General features: G+C 38.8%; 1 protein-coding gene across 3 annotated transcripts; it reads left to right on the plus strand.

The window, feature by feature from the left end:
* Positions 1 to 3,067: 3,067 nt before the first annotated feature.
* slc6a11b (solute carrier family 6 member 11b) lies at positions 3,068 to 26,131 on the plus strand. 3 transcript variants are annotated; one of them, XM_080892619.1, is made up of 15 exons: positions 3,068 to 3,382; positions 3,623 to 4,121; positions 4,708 to 4,842; positions 5,069 to 5,209; positions 5,377 to 5,458; positions 7,656 to 7,788; positions 11,484 to 11,618; positions 17,540 to 17,643; positions 19,085 to 19,209; positions 20,436 to 20,548; positions 21,338 to 21,475; positions 23,366 to 23,468; positions 24,140 to 24,240; positions 24,617 to 24,787; positions 25,359 to 26,131. In XM_080892619.1, the coding sequence occupies exons 2-15, from the start codon at positions 3,911 to 3,913 to the stop codon at positions 25,500 to 25,502; spliced, it is 1,836 nt and encodes a 611-aa protein (XP_080748745.1). In that variant the 5' UTR covers positions 3,068 to 3,382; positions 3,623 to 3,910; the 3' UTR covers positions 25,503 to 26,131. The 3 variants fall into 3 exon arrangements, with proteins under 3 accessions (XP_080748745.1, XP_080748744.1, XP_080748746.1); XM_080892618.1 differs by having other exon boundaries at positions 3,894 to 4,121; XM_080892620.1 differs by having other exon boundaries at positions 3,897 to 4,121.
* The last annotated feature ends 599 nt before the right edge of the window (positions 26,132 to 26,730 follow it).

Here is a 26,730-nt window from a genome sequence, read left to right on the forward strand (position 1 = left end):
ACACACGCACACAACAATCTGTTACCCAAGCAACAAGTTTGCAGCAAAAAAACATTTGCAAATTTCACACATTATGTGTTTTTTTTTTAATCTACAAACATGTCGAGTTAACTGAAAACAACATTTAAAACATAAATAACATTGGGTGAGGATTTTGTTTTAAATCCTAAAATACAAAGTCTGGGAAAGGTTGTGGAATATGTCCAAAAAAAAAAGATGATGATACACAGACAGTAAAATACCTAAAAAACACACCCAACAACTGACATCAGCTGCTTTTTTAAACTTTTGATTCATCATTGCTTGACTTGTTCACATGCTTCATTGTTAAACTGCCACATTCTTTCAATCAAGGCACTTTAATTTGTACACATTTTTCAAACATTCCCAGCAGAGTCCTAAACACTGTATTATGCCATCCAGCCATCCATTCACGTATCCATCCATCCATTTTCTACCACTTAGCCAGGTTTGGATTGCAGGGGCAGGAGTTTGAGAACAGACCGCCACCTCTTAATACCATCTAATTCACAAAGCACTAAACTCCAACGGCCTCTAATGTAGCTTCTTAGGGCTAAAGCCTGGCCACCAGACACTCACCCTTGACCCTAGGATTGGCTCCAGGATAGGAACCCAGTAACCCTGTCCCAGGGTCTGCTGGAACCTTTATTTTGTTACTCAGCTTAGGGATGGTTTGAATCACTCTTTGTCTAGTGCCTCACCAACATCAGTTGGCATTGGTCTATGGCTTGCCCAAAACAAAGAGAGTGTTGACTTTTTATGCTCATATTCACGCCTGTAGTCAGCTTACATGCATATATTTGAACTGTGAGAGAAAGGCTCATTACCTGGAGAGAATGGAGAACATATAAACTCCACACAGAAAGGTCCACCGAATCTGATCTTGATGTGAGGCAATCGTGCTAACCTCTCCAATACCCAGTGTTACTAAGATTTCATAATTAAATGAATGACAGAATAAGTTTTTCAGGGAAAAACAATACAGCATCTTCTCAGAAATTCAGAAAAAATGGGATATCATTCACAAGTAAAGGGGGGGGGGGGGGGGGGGGGGGGGAGTTACATCATATGAGAAATGGGTGAGATACATTCGGAGTGACAGCTTTATCAACTCTCCCCTCGCTCTTTCATTTTTCATCGTGCTTTTTTCCTTTCTGTCTAGTTCTTTCTTCTATTTTTTGCTGCTCATTCTTTATATGCCTCCTATCTCTGCCTCTAACATACTTTAACTTGTCTGTTTTCTTCAACTATTTTCACTTCCAGCGCCTTGAACAAACACTGATCTTAGGTATCCTGGCAACAAGTGCTTTTTTCCCCTCACTGTTCTAACTGGACAGCAAAGAGATGCAACTCAAACAGCCAATGAAACAACCACTTCGTGGTCCTTCAGGACTCAGGCAGCCAATTATTTCGCAGCATCTTTGTTGTTTCGGTGTCAGTAGGCCACAAGGACAATGGTTAAGTGGAAGGACCTCCTGACAGCTTGTTAACAGTATTGAATCAAAACTATTTTTTTTTTCAATTTTTAAAAATTTGCCAGTGTATTAGAAAGCATTGGAATTTATTTGAAAAACTTTTATCACCACTTCTTGCACTGCAGCTACACTAAACATTTTCCAGAATTCTTCTTAGTAGGAATATATGGAACAAACACAGAGGAAAACAAGCAGGCTGAGGCAGTTTCCTTATTAAGAATTCACCTTCTGATAATGTTGTGCAGGGCAACATAAATAAAGAAGTTGACTCTGCCTGAAAAGCACAGTGACTGTTTGCCAGCCTCTTTGGGTGGCCATACTTTTTATGCAGGGCACTTCCTTTAAGCTTCTAATGACGACTGACCCTTGCATGAAGGGATTCTTAGAGACTAGGTCAGGCTTTTAGAGTCAGGGGAGTTCCTAGTGCACCGATCATCACGCCTGGAAACCAGGCAATCGACTTGTGTATGAACAAACCCTATAAACTCCCTTTTTAAGCACATAAGGCGATAATCGTTTTGCAAGCAGCATGGGTTATTAGAGACTTTATGACAGGCTGGTCATTCATCATTAGCTGCTGACAACAATCCAGTGTTTCTCACTAAAGAAATCCACCCGTGTTGTGTTATCAGGTGCAGAGTGACTTTTAGGAGAGACAAAGATGTGTGAGTTGGTATGCTAAAAGCAAAGCTTCAACTGCATTGACATAGAAGACCAGACTGTTGACATCAATTCATACAGCAGACAGGGTCACTGCCTCACTGAAGATTAGGACTTGACTTCCCACAACTGTTCAACCAACAAAAACCTCAAGTAAAAGAACTGTTTAACCTGTTGTTACACACACACACACACACACACACACACACACACACGCACGCACGCACGCACGCACGCACACACACACACACACACACACACACACAATTTTATCAAAAATTTGTGATAGAGGGCAATAATAATTATGTATTACGTGACAATCTAAAATATATGACCAAGACAGGGTGACAATCAAACGTTCTTTAATTAAAAAAAAAACCCCAACTTTAACTATATTTTAATTATTTAAAGGTGTGTAGATGCTCTCTGAAAGTGATTGGCAATGTATGTTTGTCTTATTGCTTAATTATTATAGGGTATTATTAACTAACTGTTATTAACCGTTCCCTTAAAACCAAGTTTAAATAGAAACTTTCTGTCGTGCAGTGGCTCACAACCCAGAATATTAAAAATCTGCTGATATTTGGCAGAACGCGAACACTTGTTAATCTTTGAGGGAAGCTTTTTTTCACTTATTCATGAAGGTAGACCACCAATTATCCACACAGTTCGTGCCCCAGATCGTCCCTGATCCCATTTATGGATTTACATGCGTGTGTTATCAGTGTGTTAAAGTAGTCACACGACAAACAGTATTGGAAGTGCGGTTATTTTTCAACTATAAACCGCATCCCTAAACTTACATCTCCCCAACTTTTTTCTCGTGCTTGTCCAGTCTCCCCTTATGGCCACCCTGCTCCCTGTGCCGTGGTAACGCTGATGTGAGAGCTAGACTGGTTACCAAATGGCTTTTATCCAAGTAGAGGCGCTTGAGAGTAGACCGCTCGGAGAGTGGGAGCGCAGTCGCAGGTTACCCATCGCCTGGTGCAAGATCAGCCGTTGCTCTGCCACGTCTGCGATCTTCCTTTATATAGACGCGAGACTTAACAAAATCACATCACTCAACGCGGACCCAGATTTGTTTTTCTTTTTCCTCTTTTGCCCCCTCTCGCCTCTTTTCACCCCCCTGATCAGGCTTAACCATCCCGCGCTCTGTAAAGGCAATTGTTAGTGCGCATCATCGCGGGAGCCAAAAAGGAGGTTAGACATTGTTCCATAGGAGACTGGTAAGTAGAGCCACTCCGACTTTATTTTCAGAAAGTTTCATACTTGAGCCAGAATGTTTTAACTACCACGTTTGTCGTCTTCTTGTTCGACATTTTTTTTTAACTTACTGTGCTGCTATCCAGTAACTTCATTTTGAGTCATTGTGACGTTTATATGCGTTATTTTTTCTTTGCTGAAGAGGACGATAGCTTTAACACTCAGCATTTTTTTATGTTTATTTATTGGGTTTTTTTTCCTAGATTTGCAGGTGGTCAAAGTGCCTTTGACCGCAATAATTAACTGGACAGCTTTCACTTGGTTGGAACCTTCGCGTATTATTCAAGTCTGCGCTGGGAGATGGGCGTGGTTTTGCACAAACTGGACACTCATTCAGATGTTCCATTAAAGATGGAGGAAAAAAGAGCTGAATTCGTTTAAAGTTGTCGTTATGTTGTCACCTTTCTTTTCTTGTCGTTTTTGTTTTGTTTTGTTTTTTTCATTTCTTTCTGCTTGTGTTTTTTTCTGTCTCAGCAGGCTGCTGGAGCGTCATGACAGCTGAGAAGAGCGGGCCTGTTATAAACGGAAAACCAGAGGATGGCAGAGACCCGGAAGGGTCAAGCTCCAGCCTAGACAGTGGGGGATACAATGAGAGGGGCCAGTGGAACAACAAGATTGAATTCGTCCTGTCTGTGGCTGGAGAAATCATTGGGTTGGGCAACGTCTGGAGGTTTCCTTACCTCTGCTACAAGAATGGAGGAGGCAAGAAAGTTTCCTTTATTTAGGGGTAGTGGGATGGAAATAGAGTTGCTCTTTAAAAATATAATATAAAATTTATATATTGAAAAATAGAGATAAAAGCAACTGCCTTACACGAAGGCAGACTAAAAGAAAAAAAGATTGAGACTATGTTTTAATTTTTTCAAGTTACATAACCAATTCCTGCATAAAAGACCTACAAGTTATTTTTTGAATTCTATTTATTCTGTTGCATCATAGGAAAAGTTAGAACTTTCACTTTATGAAAATTAAACAGGCAAGTGGTTTGAGTAATTTATTATATCATCTATTATGCAGAATATTGTCAATAACAGGCAGGTTACCTCATTAGGCACCATTAGACTGCACAGTATGGCTTTGCCTCATGATCTAAAAATGTCATCCTGCAGTGTGAGTGTGACACGGTAATGAGTGCTTTCATGTGAATTTGGTTGTTTTGCCCTTTACTCTTTTTTTTCATAGATGCATTTGATGCAGGAATTTTGATCTGCTTTTCTTCCAGACGTGTTACTCTCTTGTATAGATCGCATATATTGATGTACTGTGTGTGTTTTTATTTGTCTACAAGGTGCATTCTTTGTTCCATATGTCATCTTCTTCATCTGCTGTGGTATCCCCGTGTTTTTCTTGGAGACCGCTTTGGGTCAGTTTACCAGTGAGGGAGGCATCACCTGCTGGAGGAAAGTCTGCCCACTGTTTGAGGGTGAGAAAACACACACTTGATATGTTTCTTCTAGTATGCGCTTGACTTTAACAACTGATGAGAAAGCCGATGGAAGACACATTAGTTTGGCTGATAAATGTTGCCTGTTTTATGAGTGCCTTATAACCACTGGAGCAGTGAAGGTTGCAGTCATTTATAAATCTTGCTATTACCTGCATTTTCTTTCCAATTTCCTTCTTTTATCAGCCTCACGTTTCTTTTTCAGGCATTGGCTATGCAACACAGGTGATTGAAGCTCATCTAAACATATACTACGTAGTGATCCTCGCCTGGGCCATTTTCTACCTCTTCAACTGCTTCACCACTGAGCTGCCGTGGGCTGGCTGTGGGCACTACTGGAATACAGGTAGGAGGAAATAACAGTGGAGCAAATTCTTAGAAAAACAAATACGCCTGCGAACCTGTACGGAGGAAAGAAAACAGAAATTACCTTCTAGGTTTGATGTGCAAAGCCAACTCTACACATACACCTGCATGGTGGTTTCAACATGATAACCTATTGTGTATTTACAGAATACTGTGTTGACTATTATGGAGAAAATGCCACCAACATCACAAACCCTAATGCATCTTCTCCAGTCATTGAGTTCTGGGAGTGAGTACACTTCTATTTCTATATTTTCACATCTGCTTGCAAGTGCAAAACCTCATTATTTTAACTGAATTACCATTTGCCTTCTAACACCATCCTTTGTCAGTTCAGGCAATCTTCAACGCAACACTCTTCCCCTCCATTCTTAATGTTGCCATATGCTTCAAGCTCCAGACTCTTTTGCTGCCCCCACTAACCTTACGCCCGAAAATTAGTCAGCCCTTTTCATATTTGTGTGTCAGCAGGCCCTGGTTGGCCAGCTGTCTCCCAGCTAGAGCCATGTGTGTGGCAACAGATCAGGCCTTGTCAGTGTGTAATGCTGACCACACTTCCTGTCTCACTGCCAGTAGCTGTGTTTACACTGCTGGGTCAAATCAAACGGGCAACCTACTTAAGAATATTTTTAAAACAGCATATTTTGATCAAAACTGTTAGATTTAGATTGTGGTTAGGTTCAAATTGAGAGAGACGACCAACTTAACTGTCATAGAAAATGTCAGATCTGAGCCAGGAACATAAACCGAACCCAGGAGTAAGACATGGCCAAATAGCCAACCACCATGTTGTTGGCAAAAATTGAATCTGACCAGGCTTTGTTCAGCGTATGCCAAGAGGGACTGCTTTGTACTGTATGTACAGAATAAACAAACCTCAGGCCTCTAAAAACTGTATTTTATTTTCTTTAAAAAATGTTCTGATAAAAAAATGCTGTTATTGGTCCCTATCGTTTAAAATGCAAAGCTGAGATTACAGAAGAAGAGTTTGAAAGGACTCCTAAACTGACACGTTTTTAGTGCTTCCTAATAATTTTGAATAGAAAAAAATGCATAGCAGTACAGTATTATTCAAGGATACCTGGAGTGCTTAGCTTTGGTTTGAACTATACCGAACCTTTCAAAACTACTAGCCTCCAAAAATACTGAGTGTCACACTAACAAGAGCACGTCAGCATGAATCACCCTTGACCGATTTAAACAATTTCAACAAATCTGAGACCCCACACAACTTTATTTACACACATTAGTGTCCACATCTTGCCCTTTTGGGTGACCAAGGAGGGACAGTGGGGCTGTGTTGGACCTAGCCTGTGGCCGGCCACCAAGAACATGTCACCATGATCAATGGCTGGTCAGAGCCCCAGGGTTGAACTCGGTGGCAAAGATTTGGCAGCACCATGTAGTTCTGTGGCTTCGGCTCCCGCTTCTCATCCTTTATCAATGCTGTTGCCTGGCTGTGTTTTAACAAACAGGAAACACACTGTTGATTCCCCACCACTGATGTCATTACTGCTGATAACATGCTCTGCATCTTGCACCCACACCGTTTAGCATATTGCAATAAGTTTTAACATAAACATTATAAGGGCCATGCAATATGTACTGCTAACACTGATCTACGAGAAAATGGTGATGCTTGTATAGAATTTACCAGTTAGAGTAGCTGTAGTGTACCTGTGGTGTCAAACTGAGTACCCACAATGGTTAGGCAGTTGAGGGCAGACTAGCAGCAAGGCTAGAATTATACTGACAGTTAAGTCAATATAATTCTAGCCTTGCTTTAAAATTTCTTCATGAAAACTTCTACTTCAGAGTTGGTGGTACATACAGTGTTAGGCCAACACAGTGCCACCCACTTTGCTGATGTATGATGTATTTCCCCCAATGCTCACAGCTTTTATACTGGTTTGCTATGTTAGTTTTCCAGCAGATCCATCAGAGGGGCATCTGTACATACAAGGCCTGTGATATTCAAAAAGAGAGGACAGCAGTTTGTAAAGCAGTATTTCCCGTGTTGTCCTAACATTTTCAAGAGTCCACTGTAAATATTTATTTAATTTTTTTTTTCTTAGCAGAAATGTAGATTAAGTAGAGAAAAATCCACTGCATTGTTGCAACTATTCAAAATTTACCCAAACAATCTGAAACTGAGCATGACAGTGAAGGTAAACTTGCTACATGTAGTTGAGTTTGGAGATGCATTAGCTGAAATTTGGCATAGCCACAGCAGCAATCACTGCTGTTTTTGCTCGCTTAGTTTTAAAGGCAGAATCGGTCTCGGGGAGGTTGCAGAGGCGTTGTTTTTTTCTCCGATGCTGCTCCGTCTTCCCTGCGAAGTTTTTAGACTCCTGCTCGTGTCACCCAAGAATTTGAACTCAGTCAAATTCCAAGTCTGTAACTGTGTGTTTTCTTGGTCAAATCAGACGCAGAGTACTCAAGATATCAGATGGTATCGAGCACATGGGAGGGATGCGCTGGGAGCTGGCCATGTGTCTGGCTCTGGCTTGGTTCATCTGCTACTTCTGCATCTGGAAGGGACCCAAGTCAACTGGCAAGGTGAGAACAAGGGATAAATGTTTAGTGTTCTATGTGTGCCTTAATGTGTTGGTGTGTGAATGTCTGTATTTGATAGTGCGTCTCACTATTTGAAACTGTAAATATGAAGGATTTATAGTAATACTGTGTGTAGTAATGTGTTTGGATGCTACTCTGCTTTTATACTACCTCTAGTGTTTGTAAGTTGGGGCAGTTTTAATTTTAAACAGCCCCACTGAAGCAGCCACAAGATAAAACACTTTCCCTTCTGGTCCTAAGAGAAAGCTCTCCCACAGGAAGCCAAATGAATTCCCTCCATTAAATGCGAGACAAAGAGGTGTCTACACCACCTACTTCTACCTTTCCTCCAATCACACTTGCCTTGAGTTTTCTCTGGCAGCCATGGGGAGGACAGTAAGGACTTGGCTATGGGTGCTCAGCAGCCCTTGAAAACCTTCTCATAGATTCAGTGAGCCAGAATGAGTAGAGAGATAAAGTGAGAAATAGAGAGGGAAAAAGAGAGTCAAGAGAAAAGAGGAGAGGTGTGTGAGGAAAAATTAATGGGTTCACATTCTACATGACTGGGGAAAAAACAACTAGGGGGACGATGCCTATATCTCCATGAAGTGTCTTTTGTTTGGCTGTGAAGTAAGAGGGGAGAATGCTTCTTCATGGCTGGGCTTTAGCAGCCCGTCCAAGATTGATTCCTGCATTCACTGGAGGAAAGGAGAGCATTCATGAGGAGCATGCAGAGTATATCCTCAGCCTCCGCCTCCGCTGCCTCTCTCTCTCTTCTGCTATGCAAAATTAACCACAGCTCACTCGTCGCAAGAGAGGGTCGCTTTTTTTTCCACAGACCATTGAGTTCCGACTCTGCTAAGCTGTTTGCTTTTGTTGGCCCTGTTTGCCGGCCATTCTCACATTTAAGCCCTCCTGTTAGATTTACGGCAAGGCAGGGGCAAGTTTGACCAGTAAATTTGTGGTGGCTTAAATGTTTGGTGAGCATCAAAAGTTCATGGAGAGATTGAATATTGTCCTTTTCATCTCCAGAGAGATGGAGAGAAAGAGGGAGAGAAGGTTCAGGATGTGTAATCGTTTTATTTTACAAATTAAAGGAGTGATCCGCTGGGAAGGAGGCACATTTTCCCACACTTTCCTTGTGGGCCACGCTAGGATTAGCAGAGCTTAAAGTGGTCAGCCTCATTAAGCTTCATGGATGCTGCTGCTGTTCGAACAGACACTTGGTTAGGATTTCATGTATTTAAGCTTTGATTCTGGTTTCAGTTTCACAGTGACTGAGTCACAGTTGCATTCGGCCACACAGAAATGAAATGAACTTCTTTGAAGTTTGATTCAGAACTTTGCTGTACCAGAACCACACACACACACAAGTTGGTTTTTAGGCCGGTATCTGTGAATTCTACATTTTGCCTCTGTAGTATGTGCGCACCCACTTATGGGCTATGAATAAAGTTGCGAGTGTGTGTCCGCTGGTGCACGTACTCATGCACTTCTGCGCGTGCGTCCAAGAGAAGCACATTTTCCCACACTGCCAGCATCACTCCCGTGGACTTCTCCTGTTTAAGAGATGGGGCCAGAGGAGCCTTCTTTTCTTTTCACTCTCCTGGCCTGCCTCTCTTCTGTCCTGTTCTCTCCTCAATTGGACTTTGACTGAGTGCCAAAAAGCCAGGGGATGTATGTTGCCCGCCTCTGCCTTCCAAGAGACCAAAGTCTTTGTTCAGTGAGTTTCTAAGAGTCTTGAGATGTCTAGCACAGTTCTACAAAACCCGAATAGTTCAATAATATAAGAGTGTAGGTTTGAACATTAGCAGAAGCTAGCTAGCTACTGTTTGCAAGATGCTACCACATGAATGTATTCTTGCACTAAATAAAACTGCAGTTTCTTGTAGAACCCCTCCCCCCCCAAAAAAAACCACCTTAGATAAGCTGTGAAGCTTTAACGTTCCCAAAAACCTTCAATTTATGTGTCACAATGATTTTTTTGTTTTGTTTTGTAAAGTTTGCCCAATTAATCACTATCTAAATGGCAAATTTGTATGACAGGTTGTTTCAAATGTGTAGACACTTTGTCACAGTTACGATGAACTTGTGTTGCCCCCACATAATTCAATAATATTGATTTACTGCATTACATAATTATTTTATATAATAAAAAGAACTGACCTGAAAGTTAGCACTCTTCAGGTGCTGACGTGCATACTACTTACAGTGTTGGGAATGTTACTTTTAAAATGTATTCCACTACAGATTACAGAATACATCCCCCAAAATGTAATTTGTAATGCATTCTGTTAAGTTACTCAATGTGAGTAACGTATTCTGAATACTTTGAATTACTTAATATATTGCCATGCTTTTCCCAACTACATGAATGTACTATTGCTGTGTGATTTATTACTATTACTGAAGACTACTCGCCACTGAGCTAATATTGTTAGCTGAGGTTAGTTCATAGACTGCTTTCAGAACTGCACGTGATTATTTGCCGCTAGCAAGTTGTTAATGCTATCCATCAAGTCTAACAGCCTGCAGTCTATGAACTAACCTCAGCTGACGCCAGCTAACAATGTTAGCTCGGTGGTGAGTAGCCTTTAGTAATGGTAATAAATCACACAGCAATAGTACATCGAAGATACTGAAGTGGCACATAACCCAGGTAGCTACCACAACTGAAACAAGGTGGTTGCAGTAGGCTAACGTTAGTTTTTTAAAAAGAAATTACTTTTGGAGTCTTTTGACACTGAGAGCAGCTTGGTTGCTGGCAAACAGAGTTTGCATTGCACGATCTGATTTCGCCCATCCCTTTCTTCTTTAAATATGAAGTGGTGTTGGAAAGAAAGAAAACAAAACGTGCATTTTATACAAAATACTATATTATAGAAGCATAGCAGCATGACGGCTCACTGGTTGTTCGGTTAAACGTGTACTTGTGGCCACAGATTCTCATTGACCTCACACTGAGTGCGCTATTATGTAATTAAACAGCGGTCTAATACTTTCCACACAAGTCCTTTGTGCTTAGGACACATTGTCCTATATTCTGTTGTCTTCACCTTGATATACAACCATGAATCCTTTAGAGGGAGAGATGGGAAATTTGCAGGTTAAATACAGTGCCAAATCTAGAGAGGGTGTTTGGCATATGACTTGAGGAAAGTGGGACGTGTTAGTGTGTATGACGCAGTGTCTGAACCAGCTCTGTGGCTTCACTCCATATATGTTCATTGAGCCTTATGAGATTTTATGGCTTTTTAAAGTCAAATTTGTGAGCGTTAAAAATTGGTTGTAGCACTCACATTGCAGCACATTGTTGCTTTATGTTTGCGTGCACCAAGAAAAAACAAATTGCTCTTTTATCCCAAAGATTATTTTCCTCACTTACTTTGCCACAATTTTTCCTGTCTAGGTATTGTTGTTTAGATTGCTGTCATGTCCTCTCACCTTTAGGTCTGAGCAGTGATGTGTTATTGTTGCATAGAATACTGTCTCCCAATCTCAGTTTCTGATGCACTTCTAAAACAATGAGTCATTGAGTAGTAGCCATGTTTGTCACAGGCCAGCATTATTCAGAATGTCATTTGCAGACTTTTTGTTTTAACTGTCCTCATTTCATGTTATGTAATAATCAAATTCATTATGTTTGGACAGTAACACTGTACTCATATGCTTGCATATGCCTATGTTTATACCCACAGGTTGTGTATGTGACAGCTACCTTTCCTTATTTCATGCTGTTGATCCTGCTGATCAGGGGAGTGACGCTGCCCGGAGCATTCGATGGTATCAAGTTCTACCTCTACCCAGACATTTCACGACTCTCTGACCCTCAGGTAGGCTGTCTTTCACTAGCGACTCTGCAAAAATCTAAATTTGGAAAGCAGAAGCTGTTGTTGTTTTTAATAACTGTGCCATCTAGAGGTGTTACTGCTTAAGTTTTATACTGGTTTTTTTGTAATCTTTGCTTGCTTTTCTGGATCCAATCCAGTGACAGAGTGACATCATTTTATCACTGTCCCAAGTTTATTCTATAATTGTGTCCTTGGCAAGGCAGTATGACATTCAGATCAATGGAATCAGTCTGATTGCACTGAGTTGTTTTAGGCAGGTTAGTTATAACAGCCTGAGGACACTAAATTAATGACGGCAAAAAGGGCTATGCAGACTAAGCATATAAAGTGTTTTTACTGCAAACATAAGGAGTGTTTGCAGTTTGTTTTACACCTATTACTAGTTGTTCTCAATATTACCTCAAAAACTCTGTTTACTCTGCACAAAACAACTGCAGCAAAAACTGTTTAGATTAAATATTGCAAAAATATGCATTTAAATCTAGTGGTTTAGTGACAGTGGCATAATTTGAACTGACACTTCCTCTGGTGACGGATTAACTGAAGGTCAGGTCAGAAAACCTGATCGAAAGACTTGGCTATGGTCAAAAGATCAGTATTTGGTGCTAATAGAGGGAGTTGCTTTAACATACAATGAATTCACAGAGATACAGACACAAACAAGCACACATAAATGGAGACTCCTTGACCTTGTCTGGAAAAGGCAGACGGTTCAAGTCGCTTGGCAACAGAGGGCTAGAAAATGTCACTGGATGGTGGTCATGACAACACAAATTGAGATAGAGTTTCTTAGATAGATAGATAGATAGATAGATAGATAGATAGATAGATAGATAGATAGATAGATAGATAGATAGATAGATAGATAGATAGATAGATAGATAGATAGATAGATAGATAGATAGATAGTACACGGCTTCAGTGTGATTGTGATATGTAAACATAATGTCTTCATGCTTATAGGTAAACAGAGCTATTCCAACTTCCCAATTTGGAAACACATTACAGCATTTCAGGAAACAAAATGTGTCAATATGATGTTTTCCTTCTTGTCAGACTCCCATCCTGACAAAACACCTCTTTTACACTCTTTATAGCGACACCGGGTGTGATGTCTTGAATGTGATAACAAAGAAAGTTTGTTTCTTGGTAATTAAACTAAAGTTTCCCTCAATCTGTAACTATACACCAACAAACCAACCTGTTTCACACAACATGTTGTCGAGAAAAGGTGTTAAGAACATACAATATAATGCCATAATGATGGACTGGATGATGTAATGTAGTGTATAAACCCTATTTTTATTAATTAACAAGTTGTTTTTCCATATAATTATTATCTTGAGGGTACCGATGTATCCCATGATGAATTAAGCTCACTATATAGTACTAAAAGCAAACTATCTGATTTGATTCTTTTATTTATTTGATATACTCTCCAACTGCTGTACAGTAAGGTACAGTAAGATAGTTACATTTGTAAACTGATTAAAATAAGAGAAAGGAAAAAGTGAAACAGATAAATTGTGACAGATTAAGGGGATGAGGACAGATAAATAAAGACACATACAACAGCACAGGGAGAGCAAGAAGAGTAATAAAGAAAGCTTTTGGTTTTTTGCCAGAGGACATTACTTCTGACACCAATGTTAAACTGGCTTCCTCGGGAACAATGAGGGCTCTGTTCTGTTCAACCAGCTTTGTGAAGTGTGTGTGGCTGGGTGTTGCCCTCTCTTTTTACACCCCTGAACTTTGTTGTGCCTTCCACATTTCTCTTCTTTTCTTTCTTTTAGTGGTTGTCTCCCCCAATCACCCTCCACTCTGCACTATGTATCACCCCTCCTTTTTGCACTTTTGGGGCAGTACAGCTGTTGCCCTGTTTTTTCCTAGCTCCTCTCACAGGATTTAGGGTGAGGTTGCAAGTAGAGATTTATGACAGGATCTACTAGGTGTAGCTAGTGAACAGTCACCCAACTTGTTGACTCAATGATGACCTTCAGTAGCAAAAACAAAATGATGACGTAAAAGTAAAAAACCTTTAGCCAAAATATGACAGATAATTTTCACATTGCACATTCTTGGATCCTGAGCTATCCAAGAGATGAATGGTTGTTAGAAACAGGTAAAGAATACACTAAGACTGCTATTCACTAGTCAGGCATATAGTTGTGAAAATGAAAGTTTTCACAAAACTAAGCAGTCTTGTGAAAAACGAACTACACCCGATGATTCAGTAGCTTGCGAAAGTGTTGCTTCAATTCAGTTTGTGGCCATTTGTACAGGTTCTCGCTTAAGGTCCAACCGCAGCATTGCAGTCAAGCTGAAGTCTGGGCTTTGGCTGAGCTACCTTGATTCTTTACTTTCAAAGCTGCTCTAAGGTAGATTTTGCTGGAATTCTTAGGATCATTTTCCTGTTGCTGTTGAACAGTTGAACACATATTTGACTGTAGAATACTTTGGTATAGAGAGGAATACATGAATTCATAGTCAACCTAATGACTGATGACCTCAGCTGTGTTGCCATGATTTTTTTAAAGAGAAAATGCTTTCTCCTGGCGAACCTTCCAAATAAGTCATACCTATTTTAATTTTTTTTGTAATTGCACTGTCATGACCTTACACAATTAGCACACTAGTTCCTCCAGAGTCTCAGATTTAGATTTTACAGTTTCTCTGAGCACTGCACGGTTTGATCTCAGGGTGTCCACTCCTGGGAAAATTGTGGCTTTGTGTTAATAGGACTGACCACATTTTTGCTTTTATAATGGTGGTTACACTTCCTGATGATCAGTTAATCAAGTGGAATTGACTAGGAGCATCTGGCTGCTACACATACTCTTAATTCCTGTGGAAGTTATCAGGGTGTACTTTGTTTGCACTCCAAAGTCCACAGGCTTTTGTTTTGTTTTTGTTTTTTTTTGTTTTTGTTTTTTTTACTATATATCAGCTTTGGAGAAACATTTTTTAATCATTTAATAGTTCAAATTAGTTCATATTAAAAGGTAAAAAGGTTATTGCACAACAGCAGCAATATGCATGTTGGTAAAATAAAGGACTGAAATAAGTGATAACTAATAACTAATAATAACTAATTGTTATAGGTCTGTATTCTTTATGCAGTTGTGATAGATTGTGATAATACTCTGGAACGAAATTCCATTTAATAATGCCTGGCTCAGATGTAGAGGGGCACATAAAAGCTAATTTCATGTCTTAATGCCTCAGTTCAAATCTATAGATCATTCATAAGCAGAGGGAGATGTAAAGCACACCAAGAGTGGTACATTTACATTACAAGAGCACTATCTAACAGCCTATGTCATCCAGCTTTCACACAGTAGACAAGTTTCCTGGAGCCACAGTCTCAACATAACCAAACACGAGCCGGCCAAATTAGGCACAACATCAACAAGTGATTCTCTCTGAGCCTGGGCTTTCAAGGTTTCCCTGCACTGTGCGGCCATCAGCCGAGGTTGAACTAAAGGGAACATTAATGAACATTAGGAGAGAAAGGCCTGTTCTTCCACAGGAACAGTCCTGTGTTTGTGAGGTCACAGAAGTTACCGTGGTTACTCCCAGGAGGGAGCGAAGACCTTGCGTTTGTTAATTGTTTCTCAGTGGGGAAATGAGATTAGTGGCTGAATGGTGATGTGAGAGAGTTTTCAAAGAGCCATGCTGCATTAAGTTTGAATTTGCTAGCACCCCATGCTATCCTTGGGTTTCTGGGGTCCTGTGTTCCACTACAAACTAGTTTCATAATGCACATACTAAAGCTTTCTCACTGATGAATTGTACATATGTAAATATCCCCTTTAGTCAATGACCAAATACTATTTTGGATGTATTTCCCATCAGATATATATTAACATTGTCAAACTTTATTGTTTTGCATTAAAATTGCCACAAGAAAGTTGCCTTTCAGCCCAAAGATGGAAAGACTTAAACTTATTAAAATAACTGAGAGTAGGGAAACTTTCTTTCTTCACAGAATACAAAGTCAATAATAGAGTAAGCTCTCCACATTGGAATTTACTCAGATTTTTACTTGATTAAAGACCAAAACTCCCTCCTACCTAAATGACAAAAAACTTTGGTGACAGAAAACGTGAGATTATTGTTTTACGTTTATCATTACAGTAAGTTTGGGAAACTAAAACTGTAGTTAAGAGAAATACTGGCTACTTTGCAAGAAACATACTTTGGGTACTGTATGCAAATTTCCTAGACTTTCTGAGGTGATGATGGTCAATGATCAAGCTCTCAGTTTCTACTAAGCTTGCCAGGTAACATAAATGAGCCTTTGTATTGGTGCTTATAAAAACAACAGAGTTGGACAACATGGAGGTTTAATTAAGAGTGGGTTCATCCAGAATCAAGTAAGAGTGGCTGTCAACTTTGAACTAAGGGATCATTTCAGCCTGTGCACAAAAAAACAAAATTGTCAATGATGTTTTCACCCTATTTTCATCCTATCATGCTGATATTTGATAAATAAGAACTTTTGCCCGAGGCACATTAAAGGGCAAGCCAAAAGTTCAAAGTTCATTTGCATTCATATATATATATATATATATATATATATATATATATATATATATATATATATATATATATATATATATATATATATATATACAGAATAGGCTCTGTGTCTTCAGACAAGTCCCAAAGTACTCTTTTAAACATATTGGCAACCATTGTTGACAGCCTTTTGTTGCATCCAGATGTAGCATGACAGCTTGTTTTTTTAAGAGTCTGACCTCTTCACTAGGACATACCTCAGCTGAACAAATGGCCTTGCATCCTCTGGTTCAGATCCAATAATTGTTTGAGGTATTAAGTTATGTTTCTTCCAAGGACCCTTTTGTCCATGTGTCATTAGCCAATTTCTTGCACAACATGTACAGATACAGACAAAAAGACACATGATTGCCCCATTGCACAGCATTGTGCCACAGCACATTATTTGGAAATTAATCATCTAGGCATTTCATTAAAATCCTCAACATGCACAAGCTACTGAATCCATTGTCCTCTATGAGATTTTTTTAGGCTGGTTATTGCTTCAGGTGCTGGAGGAAATCTAAGCAGATCACAAAGGTTAATTGAGTTCACTCTTTTGGGACGTCTGCAAAATTGTCCCGATTGTTTTGTGTTAGATAGTTGCTGACATGTTGCCTACTTGAACCAAAGTGACTGACTAACCACCTCACCACCATACAACTGGTACTTACCAGTAGTTATCTGGCTCTAATGCCAAATGAGTGGTCTGGTGGGGGTTTTTTTAGCCACTTTGTCTTTTTTAGGTTTTAAATTCTGTCAAGATCTGTTTCAATTAGAGAGATTAAATAATATTCATTGCTTAATTTAAGCTTCTATTACCCTCCCTACCTCAAATCCCTCCAAACTGTATAAAGTAGTGAACTTAATTTAAATAATGAGCCTCTGAAAAAAGTTTAGAGCTACTTTTAGGATTTTAATTCATAATTCATGCTGCTTCCCTGTCTGTCTGAAGGGAAAGACTCCATTTGAGCTGAGCCATAATTTCATTACAAAGGATTAAAAAAAGGTGAATGAAGGGCAACAAAAGAGATGTAAAGTTTCATTAGAGAAGATAAATGACCCCTAGGTATATCATGGTGATCTCATTTAAATGGGAAAGCATACACAATTCAATTTAATTTGTTTTTTTAAATTAATTTTTACAAATCACAAAGATTGGAAAGGATCACAAAGGATGATGATGATGTTTGGTTTGTGGATATTTAGTGGCAAATGAGCGTCCTTAGAAAAGCCGAGTTTATTGACTTGGATAATTTTTGTCAACACCTTAGAAACACTTTATGTTGTTTTGTTCTTTGATCTTGTCTGTTTCTACACATACTGTATATTTTGGTACTTAGGTATGGGTGGATGCAGGAACACAAATCTTCTTCTCCTATGCCATCTGTTTGGGCTGTCTTACTGCGCTGGGAAGTTATAATGCCTACAACAATAACTGCTACAGGTAAGAATGTAAATTCCAGTTGATGGATGTCTGTCTATAAATAAAACTAACAGTAGAAAACAATTAGCCACTATCATGCAGTAGGATTAAAATGGCCTGGTAAATGGCCTGTATTTATATAGCGCTTTTCTAGTCCCTAAGGACCCCAAAGCGCTTTACATATCCAGTCATCCACCCATTCACACACACATTCACACACTGGTGATGGCAAGCTACATTGTAGCCATAGCCACCCTGGGGCGCACTGACAGAGGCGAGGCTGCCGGACACTGGCGCCACCAGGCCCTCTGACCACCACCAGTAGGCAACAGGTGAAGTGTCTTGCCCAAGGACACAACGACCGAGACTGTCCAAGCCGGGGCTCGAACCGGCAACCTTATATTATAAACACATTACAAATTAAGAAGGATGTGAGACACAGGGATAAAGTGGACAATATCCCTTTGGCCTTTGCTACTGCACACGTGTTAAGTTACATCACTTTGTCTCAACTGTGCTCTGTGCAAACTGGTCTGAAAATCAGTGGCAGCTCTATTACATGACCAAACTCTGTTCAAAGACACTCAGAAATGCTAGAGTGCTTAATTTTCTTTGAGATATTTCCTAGTACAGCTGAAGCCAACAGGTCAGTGTGGTAGATAAATCCCACCTCTCATTTCTTTATAGTTTGCTTCCATGGAGCCAGACTTTCTTGTCATTTTTTAAATGGTTTTGAGCCATCATTTTGCAGTCTGTCTGAGGGTCTGGTAGTTGTTTTCTTTTGACATTGGCTGCTTTTTCAGTCGTGCCCGTCAGAAATAGGAGATAATCCAGCAGAGACCTGACACAGAACTGATGGCATGAATGGAGCAAACTAGCTCAGATGTTAATCAATTATGCAATACCATCTGGAAAATACAACACAGGAAAAGCATACATAGATAGAATTACATCACCAGTCATGGATTGGCCTCCCCTGAGCCCAGACCTCAACATTACTGAAGGCAGCTGACACCAAATGTCCTTCAAGAAGCCCGAGGAACTGTTTCCTGAAGCCTACTTAAAGAAATTACAAGAAGGCTTGACTAACAGAGGTATCTGTGTTGAAGAGTAAAGGTGGTCATCCCAAATATTGGGAGTTTCATGCAGTCTTTAGCTATTCTACACTTTTCTAGCAAGTCTCTTGATTTCATATTGGAGATGCTGACAGAAAAAACACACACAAACAGCACTGAAATGTACCTCCATCTTGATTTTCCAAAATGGTTAATATATAAGAAGAAAGCCCCATGGGTAAGCGGCAAATGGTAAGAATTTATGCATTAGTAAATTATGTATCATTTTAGTATGTCTTTATTACGCAACATGTTTCTGTTCTGTCTGTGCTGCTTCTAGTGTCAGCTGCAATAACAACTCTTCCAATAAGTGTGATCTCTAACTCTCTTTCTGTCTTGGTACTCAGGGATTGCATCATGCTGTGTTGTCTGAACAGCGGCACCAGCTTTGTGGCAGGTTTTGCCATCTTCTCTGTGCTGGGATTTATGGCCTACGAACAAAATGTTCCCATCGAAGCTGTTGCAGAATCTGGTGAGAGAACAACACACAATATAATGACATGTTTCTGAAAATCATGTGCTCGATCTACAGCAGCTACTGCAGATTAAAAAAACAGAAACAAAACCTGAGCATTTGTGCTCTCATCCATCATATTGTGCTAAAATGAGTAAACACTCGCAGTTATATAACCGCACACTCTTTACCTAGGCTCTTAGATCACCGCATTATGATTTATTCAAGTCAGTATGAAAGATTTAGTGAAAGAGACAGAGCGAGAAATTTAAAATGTTTGTTAGAGCACAGTAAGGACAGGGCATAATGCTTCAGATAATGTATTTCTCTGGGACAGTCACCAAATGTGGGTGCTAAATAAAGCAATAGCATGCCAGCTCTTCTGTTCAAGCAGTTAGCCTCACAGTGGATCAGATAATCCCAAGATTAGTCACCTGCAAACTTTGTGTTGTAGATTGAATTTAAAAAAGATAATGTGACATTTTACACAAAGCGCTTCAAATAATCCATTGGGAGAAAATATGAAACACATTTTAAATTTCATTTATTTATGCATATTCAAAAATGTCATGTCAACTTTGGCAACATTTGGCACTGTTGGGTTCTCCTCATCTGATTGGAAAGGAAGTCTCTATGAACTTGTGCAGTGGCATCTGCAGGAGACCTCTTGAGGCCACTTAAGGAAAGTCGGATGCTCGTCCTAAATTCACTTTAATTTTGACTAGACTGTCTGGCATCCTGAAATGTTCTCTGCAGAAGGCTTCTGATGGCTGAGTTTAAGTCACTTCCTTGAACCCAAACAAGACTTGGCCAGTTCCAAACTTACATGTGGTTTGCTGAGTGATCTCTGTGACCTCTATAATATTTTCCCAATGACAAAAAATACTGGCTGAGGATAAGAAAAAGACCAAAGCTTTAAATAACCGCTACAAGCAGGATCACCTTTCTACAATGGCTGCTCTGCGTCAGCTAGATGCAAGACTAAAATCAAAGCAGTGTCTGATTTGTAACAACAATAACAACAAGAATCAGCCCAGTTCACATAATGCATGCTACCATTAGGTCTCATTTTTGAGGATTTTTGAGAACTATATAATTTTGCAGAATCCTAAAAAGTCAAGTTTAATTTATTCTTTGTAGACCAAGCAGTCTTTGTTTTGCTGTTAGAATTTTGTACTTGTTCTATCAGATACACTGCCAGCAGTCCTGTAATTGAGAATCTGTATTCTTATATTTTCATTCAGGTCCTGGTCTTGCATTCATTGCATATCCCAAAGCTGTTACTATGATGCCTCTGTCTCCACTCTGGGCTTGTCTGTTCTTTATGATGCTAATCTTCCTTGGCCTGGACAGTCAGGTGAGTACTGCTGTTGTGAATATATCCTGGGAATGCTGACTCTTAAGCTTGTGACAAAGTTGAAGGTTTGCTGAGACCTACGGCTTGGCAGACAACACATGAAGCTTATTTCCTCTAGTGTGATAGCATGATAATCTAGACATAGTAAGAGGGTGAACAACCCTGCTAATCCTGTGAGAATGCCAATATGTGGTCATGAAACACTGTATCTAATGAGTACAAGCTGACATAGTGAAAATCGAGAAAATGAGGGAACGCGTTCAGTTCAACAGTCACAATTTGTATCCTTGCCACATACAATTAGAGTTCTATGTGCCTCTACAAATTTTTAATATTTGTGAAGAAATCATATATGCATGACATGGATTACATGCTCTATTGATTTCAGTTTTATATTGTTGTTTAAATTTTTTGTTTTAAAGTTTTTGGTTACATTTGGGTCGCAGAAGGTTTCTGGCAGGAAACATGTATTTCCAAAGTTGAATAAACGAAGGTAAAATGTTAGCACTTGCACAATATGTCAATGAAACGTTGGCAAATCTTAATTGTGAGCAAAAACGAGATCTGGCGATTTTTTCCCCCTCTGTGCAACTTTTTGGTTCCAGTGTTACTTCCAGGTATAAACATTTCTGGTTTCACCACAGATGCATATACTGAGAGGAACATCCTGCTCAAAGAGTTTTCAGTTTATGTTGATGTATAATATAATGATGATATAATGATCTTATGGTCTTTTTTCTCATCAAAGTGTCTATCCTGTAAATTTCAGTTTTATTTTTTGTATCTAAGTTTGTATGTGTGGAGAGCTTGGTGACAGCTGTGGTGGACATGTACCCAGACACCTTCCGGAGAGGCTATCGCAGAGAACTACTGATCCTAGGCATGTCTATAGTTTCGTTTTTCATAGGACTCATCATGTGTATGGAGGTAAGATAGCTATAGCTTGTCAGTTAAATGTCCCATAAGTTAAATGCCTGTATAATATTTACCCCCACCTGCCCATCCATCCATCCATCCATCCATCCATCCATCCATCCATCCATCCATCCATCCATCCATCCCTTACATGAAATCCAATCAGATACACTGTAGATAATAGAAACCTTTTCCTGTTATTTTAATTGTTTTTAATTGTGCCCTGATCTCTTTTATTGATAACCCTTACACACCATTAGATAACCATTACAAACCTATACATATGGACATTTGACAGCAGTAATTTAGACCTGAAGATCTGTTTCAAAAACCTCTTTCAGCCACTAAAAGCATTTCACATTTCTGTCTGCACTGAACTCCATCCATCTCCACTATGAATGTACAGTACCATTCTTTAGTGTTCCATAATGGAGATGGCACAGGGGATGAAACTTGATAAAATATGGAAGTATAGCACTTTCTCTCTCAGTCTTTTGTCTTAGAGCTTTCAGTTGATTGACCTCTGTTTTTACTGCCTATTCCTTCCTATTACCACTATGTATAAGTTTTATCACTTTTTAATCAACTTCCACCTATAATGGGACTCAAGAAGCTTTATTCAAAAGCTGACAAAAAAGTATGTTGAATAAAATGTCTCAGAGTAGGATTAAACACAGTTTAAATGCTCTTCTGGGAGTGTGGTGCAATACTAAGATATTTTGAGACGATTCTTAGCTTAGCTTTACTAGCACAGTAAAGCTGTGATGTAACCTTCTGTAAGATTCATGTGAGATTTTATTTATGACGCTTTTAGTGGAAGAGCTGATAACTTGTCTTGAGTGCAGGGGAAGGTAAAATGCAAGACTACCTTTTGAGATGAAATGTGAAGATGTGAGAGAAATACAAACTAAGAAGAGCTGTAAGGCAGGATGAAAAGAAAAAGATTAATGGATGTAGTGAAGAATTGTTGATATATATAAAATGTTCAAGGTGAAAGTCTAGACCTCAATCACATCTAAATCATTTAATTTAAATCCACTGTGCTAGTCTACAGAGGCATAATTACAAAAAACGTGTCACTGTTCAAAAACATAAATATCAAATTTATGTCGTTATTTTTATTGACCAAAAACTTAATGTATCAGTGGCAAAAAATATATAAAAGATTTTGTTTAGTAAAAGAAATGACATAAAACCAGGCAGGAAATAATAATTCATTAGTTTTAATGTTTTATTTTTAGTGTTACATAATGGTCGGTGGTGTATTACCTTATATCTTACCCCTGACAAATACTCCAATGCATTGTAATGTAAAAATAAACCCAACCTAAAACAAAAAGAACAAAACAATGAAACTAATATGATCTTAACAGCAATTAAACATGTTTAAGCAGTTACGGCTAAATTGAAACCAACAAACACATTTTGGCAACTAAAATGAACCTGAACACAACTATGGTGACCAATGAAGCCCAGTGGTCATCTTTAAAGCTTTTTAGCACAAATTCACAAACAATTGACTCAGTGCAAGTTTGGCCATCAGAGCATGAACGGGAGGCTCCATGCAGTCATCCCTGACACACTATACTACAATGCACCAAATATACTGTAAATGCATCCTTCAGTCAGACTCAAACCAGATTTGAAAAAAAGCATTATAGCTGGTGTCTGTCAGTGGCTCTAATATAAAATATTTATTGTTGTGTAGAATTATTTAATTTTGGGACAAATCCTTATGAAAATACCAGTGTGGGATGTTTGCAAGTTTATTTTGTTTGCTACTGAGGTCTTGCCATTAACCATAATCATGCACTCATCGTTAACTTTATACTTGATTTTGTTCAACTGAGTCTGACATGTAGGGGCTTTGACAGGAAACTGACACTTGTCTTGTCTTGTCAGGGAGGGATGTACGTCTTCCAGCTGTTTGATGCGTATGCTGCCAGCGGGATGTGTCTGCTGTTCGTAGCCATATTTGAGTCCATATGCATCGGCTGGGTGTATGGTAAGTCAAGAGTTTTGACCTATACACCTTGAAATATCAAAGCAGTGTTTTCAGTTTTTCACTTCACTTCCCCCTCTTGTCGCTTGAGATTACAGTCATTTGTCTTTTGTCAGCTGGGCAATTGCCACAGATTGCAGCACTGCAAAAGCCATCATGTTTTTAACACTCTGCAATAATATTTCTTCTCTGCCCTCTGCTGGAGATTGGTCTCAAACACATGCAGCATTCTCTTAATTTTGCACCAATCGTTTTACTGATGCATAATAATAAAAGTAATCCTAAAGCAGTGGCTTTCTGTGCTTTTTTAAATAAAACATAAGGTTGTTTTCTGTCTACTTGACTCAAATATTATGCATACATGTATATTTGATAAAATATACATAAGCAATATACATGTTTTTCCCCCTGCGTTTAGATGTCAATACAATTATGTTACTGTAAGTCTAATTTAAACTGACAAACTGACAACAACTTACAAAGACAGATCTATTATAAGCACAATAAATCAGATATGAAGCAAAACAAATTGATCTCGGCTTTCTTGATAGAAAGTTTCAGACTAGATTTCGTCCACCTTGTTAAGAGAGTCACAAACTGTCTTTAAAGATTAACCACATCATTATTTTTATGAAACACACAGAAACTGTCACTGAATCATACTTTTTTTTCAGGTAGTGACAGATTCTACCTTAATATTGAAGACATGATTGGGTACAAACCAGTCTTCTTCATCAAATGGTGCTGGATGATCCTGACCCCGGGCATCTGTGCTGTGAGTGGCATAATTTCAAGAGCTGTAGTAGCACAAACAGCGTATCATGTTAAAAAAAATTATAAATTAAAAAAAAACAAAAAACAAAATTCTGAAGATACATATGGATGGCTCTGGAGTTTTATACTGAATCAACATGGATCATCATATATTTTTATCACATGTGCAAATAATGAGTTCGTATTGTGTAGCTGCCGTGCTGTGTCACCCGGAAATGTTGATTTTCATATTCTTAAACTCCTAACTTTGAATAATACATTTGCACAGCAATCCACAAAGATACAGTACTGCAACTTTAATTTATTTATTAAAGCCGTTTCTTTATGTCATATTCTAAATTGAAACATTTGCAAACTGAATTTTGTTTTTGCCACAGGGAATTTTCTTGTTTTTCTTGATTAAATACAAACCACTGAAGTACAACAATGTTTACGTCTACCCTGACTGGGGCTATGGTATTGGCTGGTTCATGGCCATGTCCTCAATGGTCTGCATCCCTCTGGGTATTATCTGGATGATTTGGAAGACTCCTGGCACCTTCTCTGAGGTAAAACATGCATATGGTACACATGCAAATGGAAATACTGAAATCAAATTTACCAGCCTCATATAGAGCTAATCTTGCAGCAGAGAGATATGAAAGTCATAAGATACCGTATATATAATACTTACTGATAATAATAATAATAATAATACTGATTTCTATATATAATTATTATAGAAATCATACAAATATGTGTATCAAAGATAAGAAAGCTATACACAGGTTAGAGCATGTATGATGATCCTGTTCAAAAGTTTATGCTTCTTCAACAAGTCATGATTCTTTACTTGAGGTCTCATGGAGGCAAAATAAAGAGAGACAAACATAAGACAGTTAGGTTGTTTCCTACTAGAATAGTGAAACTTCACCAAACTGAAGGATCATCTACCCAAATCTCTTACAAATAGCTTACAAATATTACACTCATTTGAATATATAAAATGATTTTAACAGTTTTAAACGAACAGTATTGCATTTAGGGCCAAGTGGTGCTGATGCTGTGTTACTGTGTCACCTTCCAGAGATTGAAATATATTCTCTTATCTTTCCTCTTTGTGTCTTTGGCTCTGTGCAGAGAATAAAGAAGCTAACCACCCCCAGCCCAGACCTGAAAATGAGAGGGAAACTTGCTGCCACGAGTCCTTACGCTGCCAACGATGCAAAACTTAAGGCCGATGGGAAAATATCCACCATCTCAGAGAAGGAAACGCATTTTTAACTGACCGCTTGACTGACCAACCAAGCTGCCTGTTGTCTATATAAAATGTCCATGAAACAAAAACAGCATTATCAGCCACTACTCAAAACAGGAAATGAAACAAATGACTCAGAGTGTTATTTTTGTTTTGTAAAAAAAAATGTAAGAAAAAAGGAAAAGCTATCGTGTTATTATGTAGTCGGTTTTGCACAAACTTTAAATAACACGTTTGATGTTCTTAATTAACATTGTGATGAAAGCAGCTTTTTTCTTAACCAATAATATTTTAAAATCAGTTTAATGACATTATATGGATACAACCTGTCCTGGTACCTTGTCAATAATGATCACGATAGTGTCTGTGCCTTTAGAACGATACCCGTGTGTTGTGTTGTACAAGGCTTTCACTGTACATTTATTGGCAAAGTGCTGTGCCACCCTATTAGGTACTAGGTACCCAAATGTGACTTTTTAAGATGTAGCAGTTTGGGGACCATATTAAGTAGTTTTGCTTGTTAAGAAAGAATATTTCAGTGGTGTCTATGTACTGAGGCCGTAGGGGGGCATCAGTTACCCTTCCTTGTAAAACTACACATCAAGAGTTTTGCCACAGAAATCTCACATGTTATCAGTGACAGCTGTGACTTTGAGGCCTGATCGTCGAGCTGTTCTTATTTACTTGAATTTATTGTTGTTGCAAAAAAAGACTAGCGAAAACTCTGCTTATTGGAATAATGTGAAGGAATTATTAGGTTATTGATTATCATGTTAGCACAAATCAAGTCATTTAGGGTTTTGCAGATTTCTGTGGTAAAACTAAATATCCCTGATTAGATTCAAAAACAATAAACCAATATAAAATATGCCTGGGTTTAAACATTAAAATCACCATTGGTTATAGTTTCATTTTCTAGCGTGAGCTACAGATCTGCACCAGGCCACAAATAGATGTGTGTTTATGTGACTCGCAGGCTGAGTCTAAAAACACACCTCTCTCTCTCTCCTCTAGCCGCCCTCCTATAAGTCACGGATATCTGTCATTTCACAGTAATTATACTGAGCATAACACAGAGTGACAGATAGATGTGCTTCCAACCCTGCATTTTTATTTCCCGCTCTGCCTGTAGAGGCCCATCAGATGAGCATTTCAAACCTCATCTGTCTTCTATTCTGATTCTTTTTATTCTTCCCTCTTGTCAGTTTTCTTGTGTTTTGTTGCTTTCACCTCTTCTGACTCTTTTTCTGCTTG

The sequence above is a fragment of the Rhamphochromis sp. 'chilingali' genome, assembly GCF_963969265.1.
Source record: "Rhamphochromis sp. 'chilingali' genome assembly, chromosome: 9".
Lineage (NCBI taxonomy): Eukaryota > Metazoa > Chordata > Actinopteri > Cichliformes > Cichlidae > Rhamphochromis > Rhamphochromis sp. 'chilingali'.

Excerpts from the sequence above, each read along its gene's own strand:
- slc6a11b (XM_080892619.1), top strand. The coding sequence starts at position 3,911 with ATGACAGCTGAGAAGAGCGGGCCTGTTATAAACGGAAAACCAGAGGAT. Across the intron at positions 11,619-17,539 it reads CACGACTCTCTGACCCTCAG|GTATGGGTGGATGCAGGAAC; the intron begins GTAGGCTGTCTT and ends TTTGGTACTTAG. Across the intron at positions 17,644-19,084 it reads TACAACAATAACTGCTACAG|GGATTGCATCATGCTGTGTT; the intron begins GTAAGAATGTAA and ends CTTGGTACTCAG.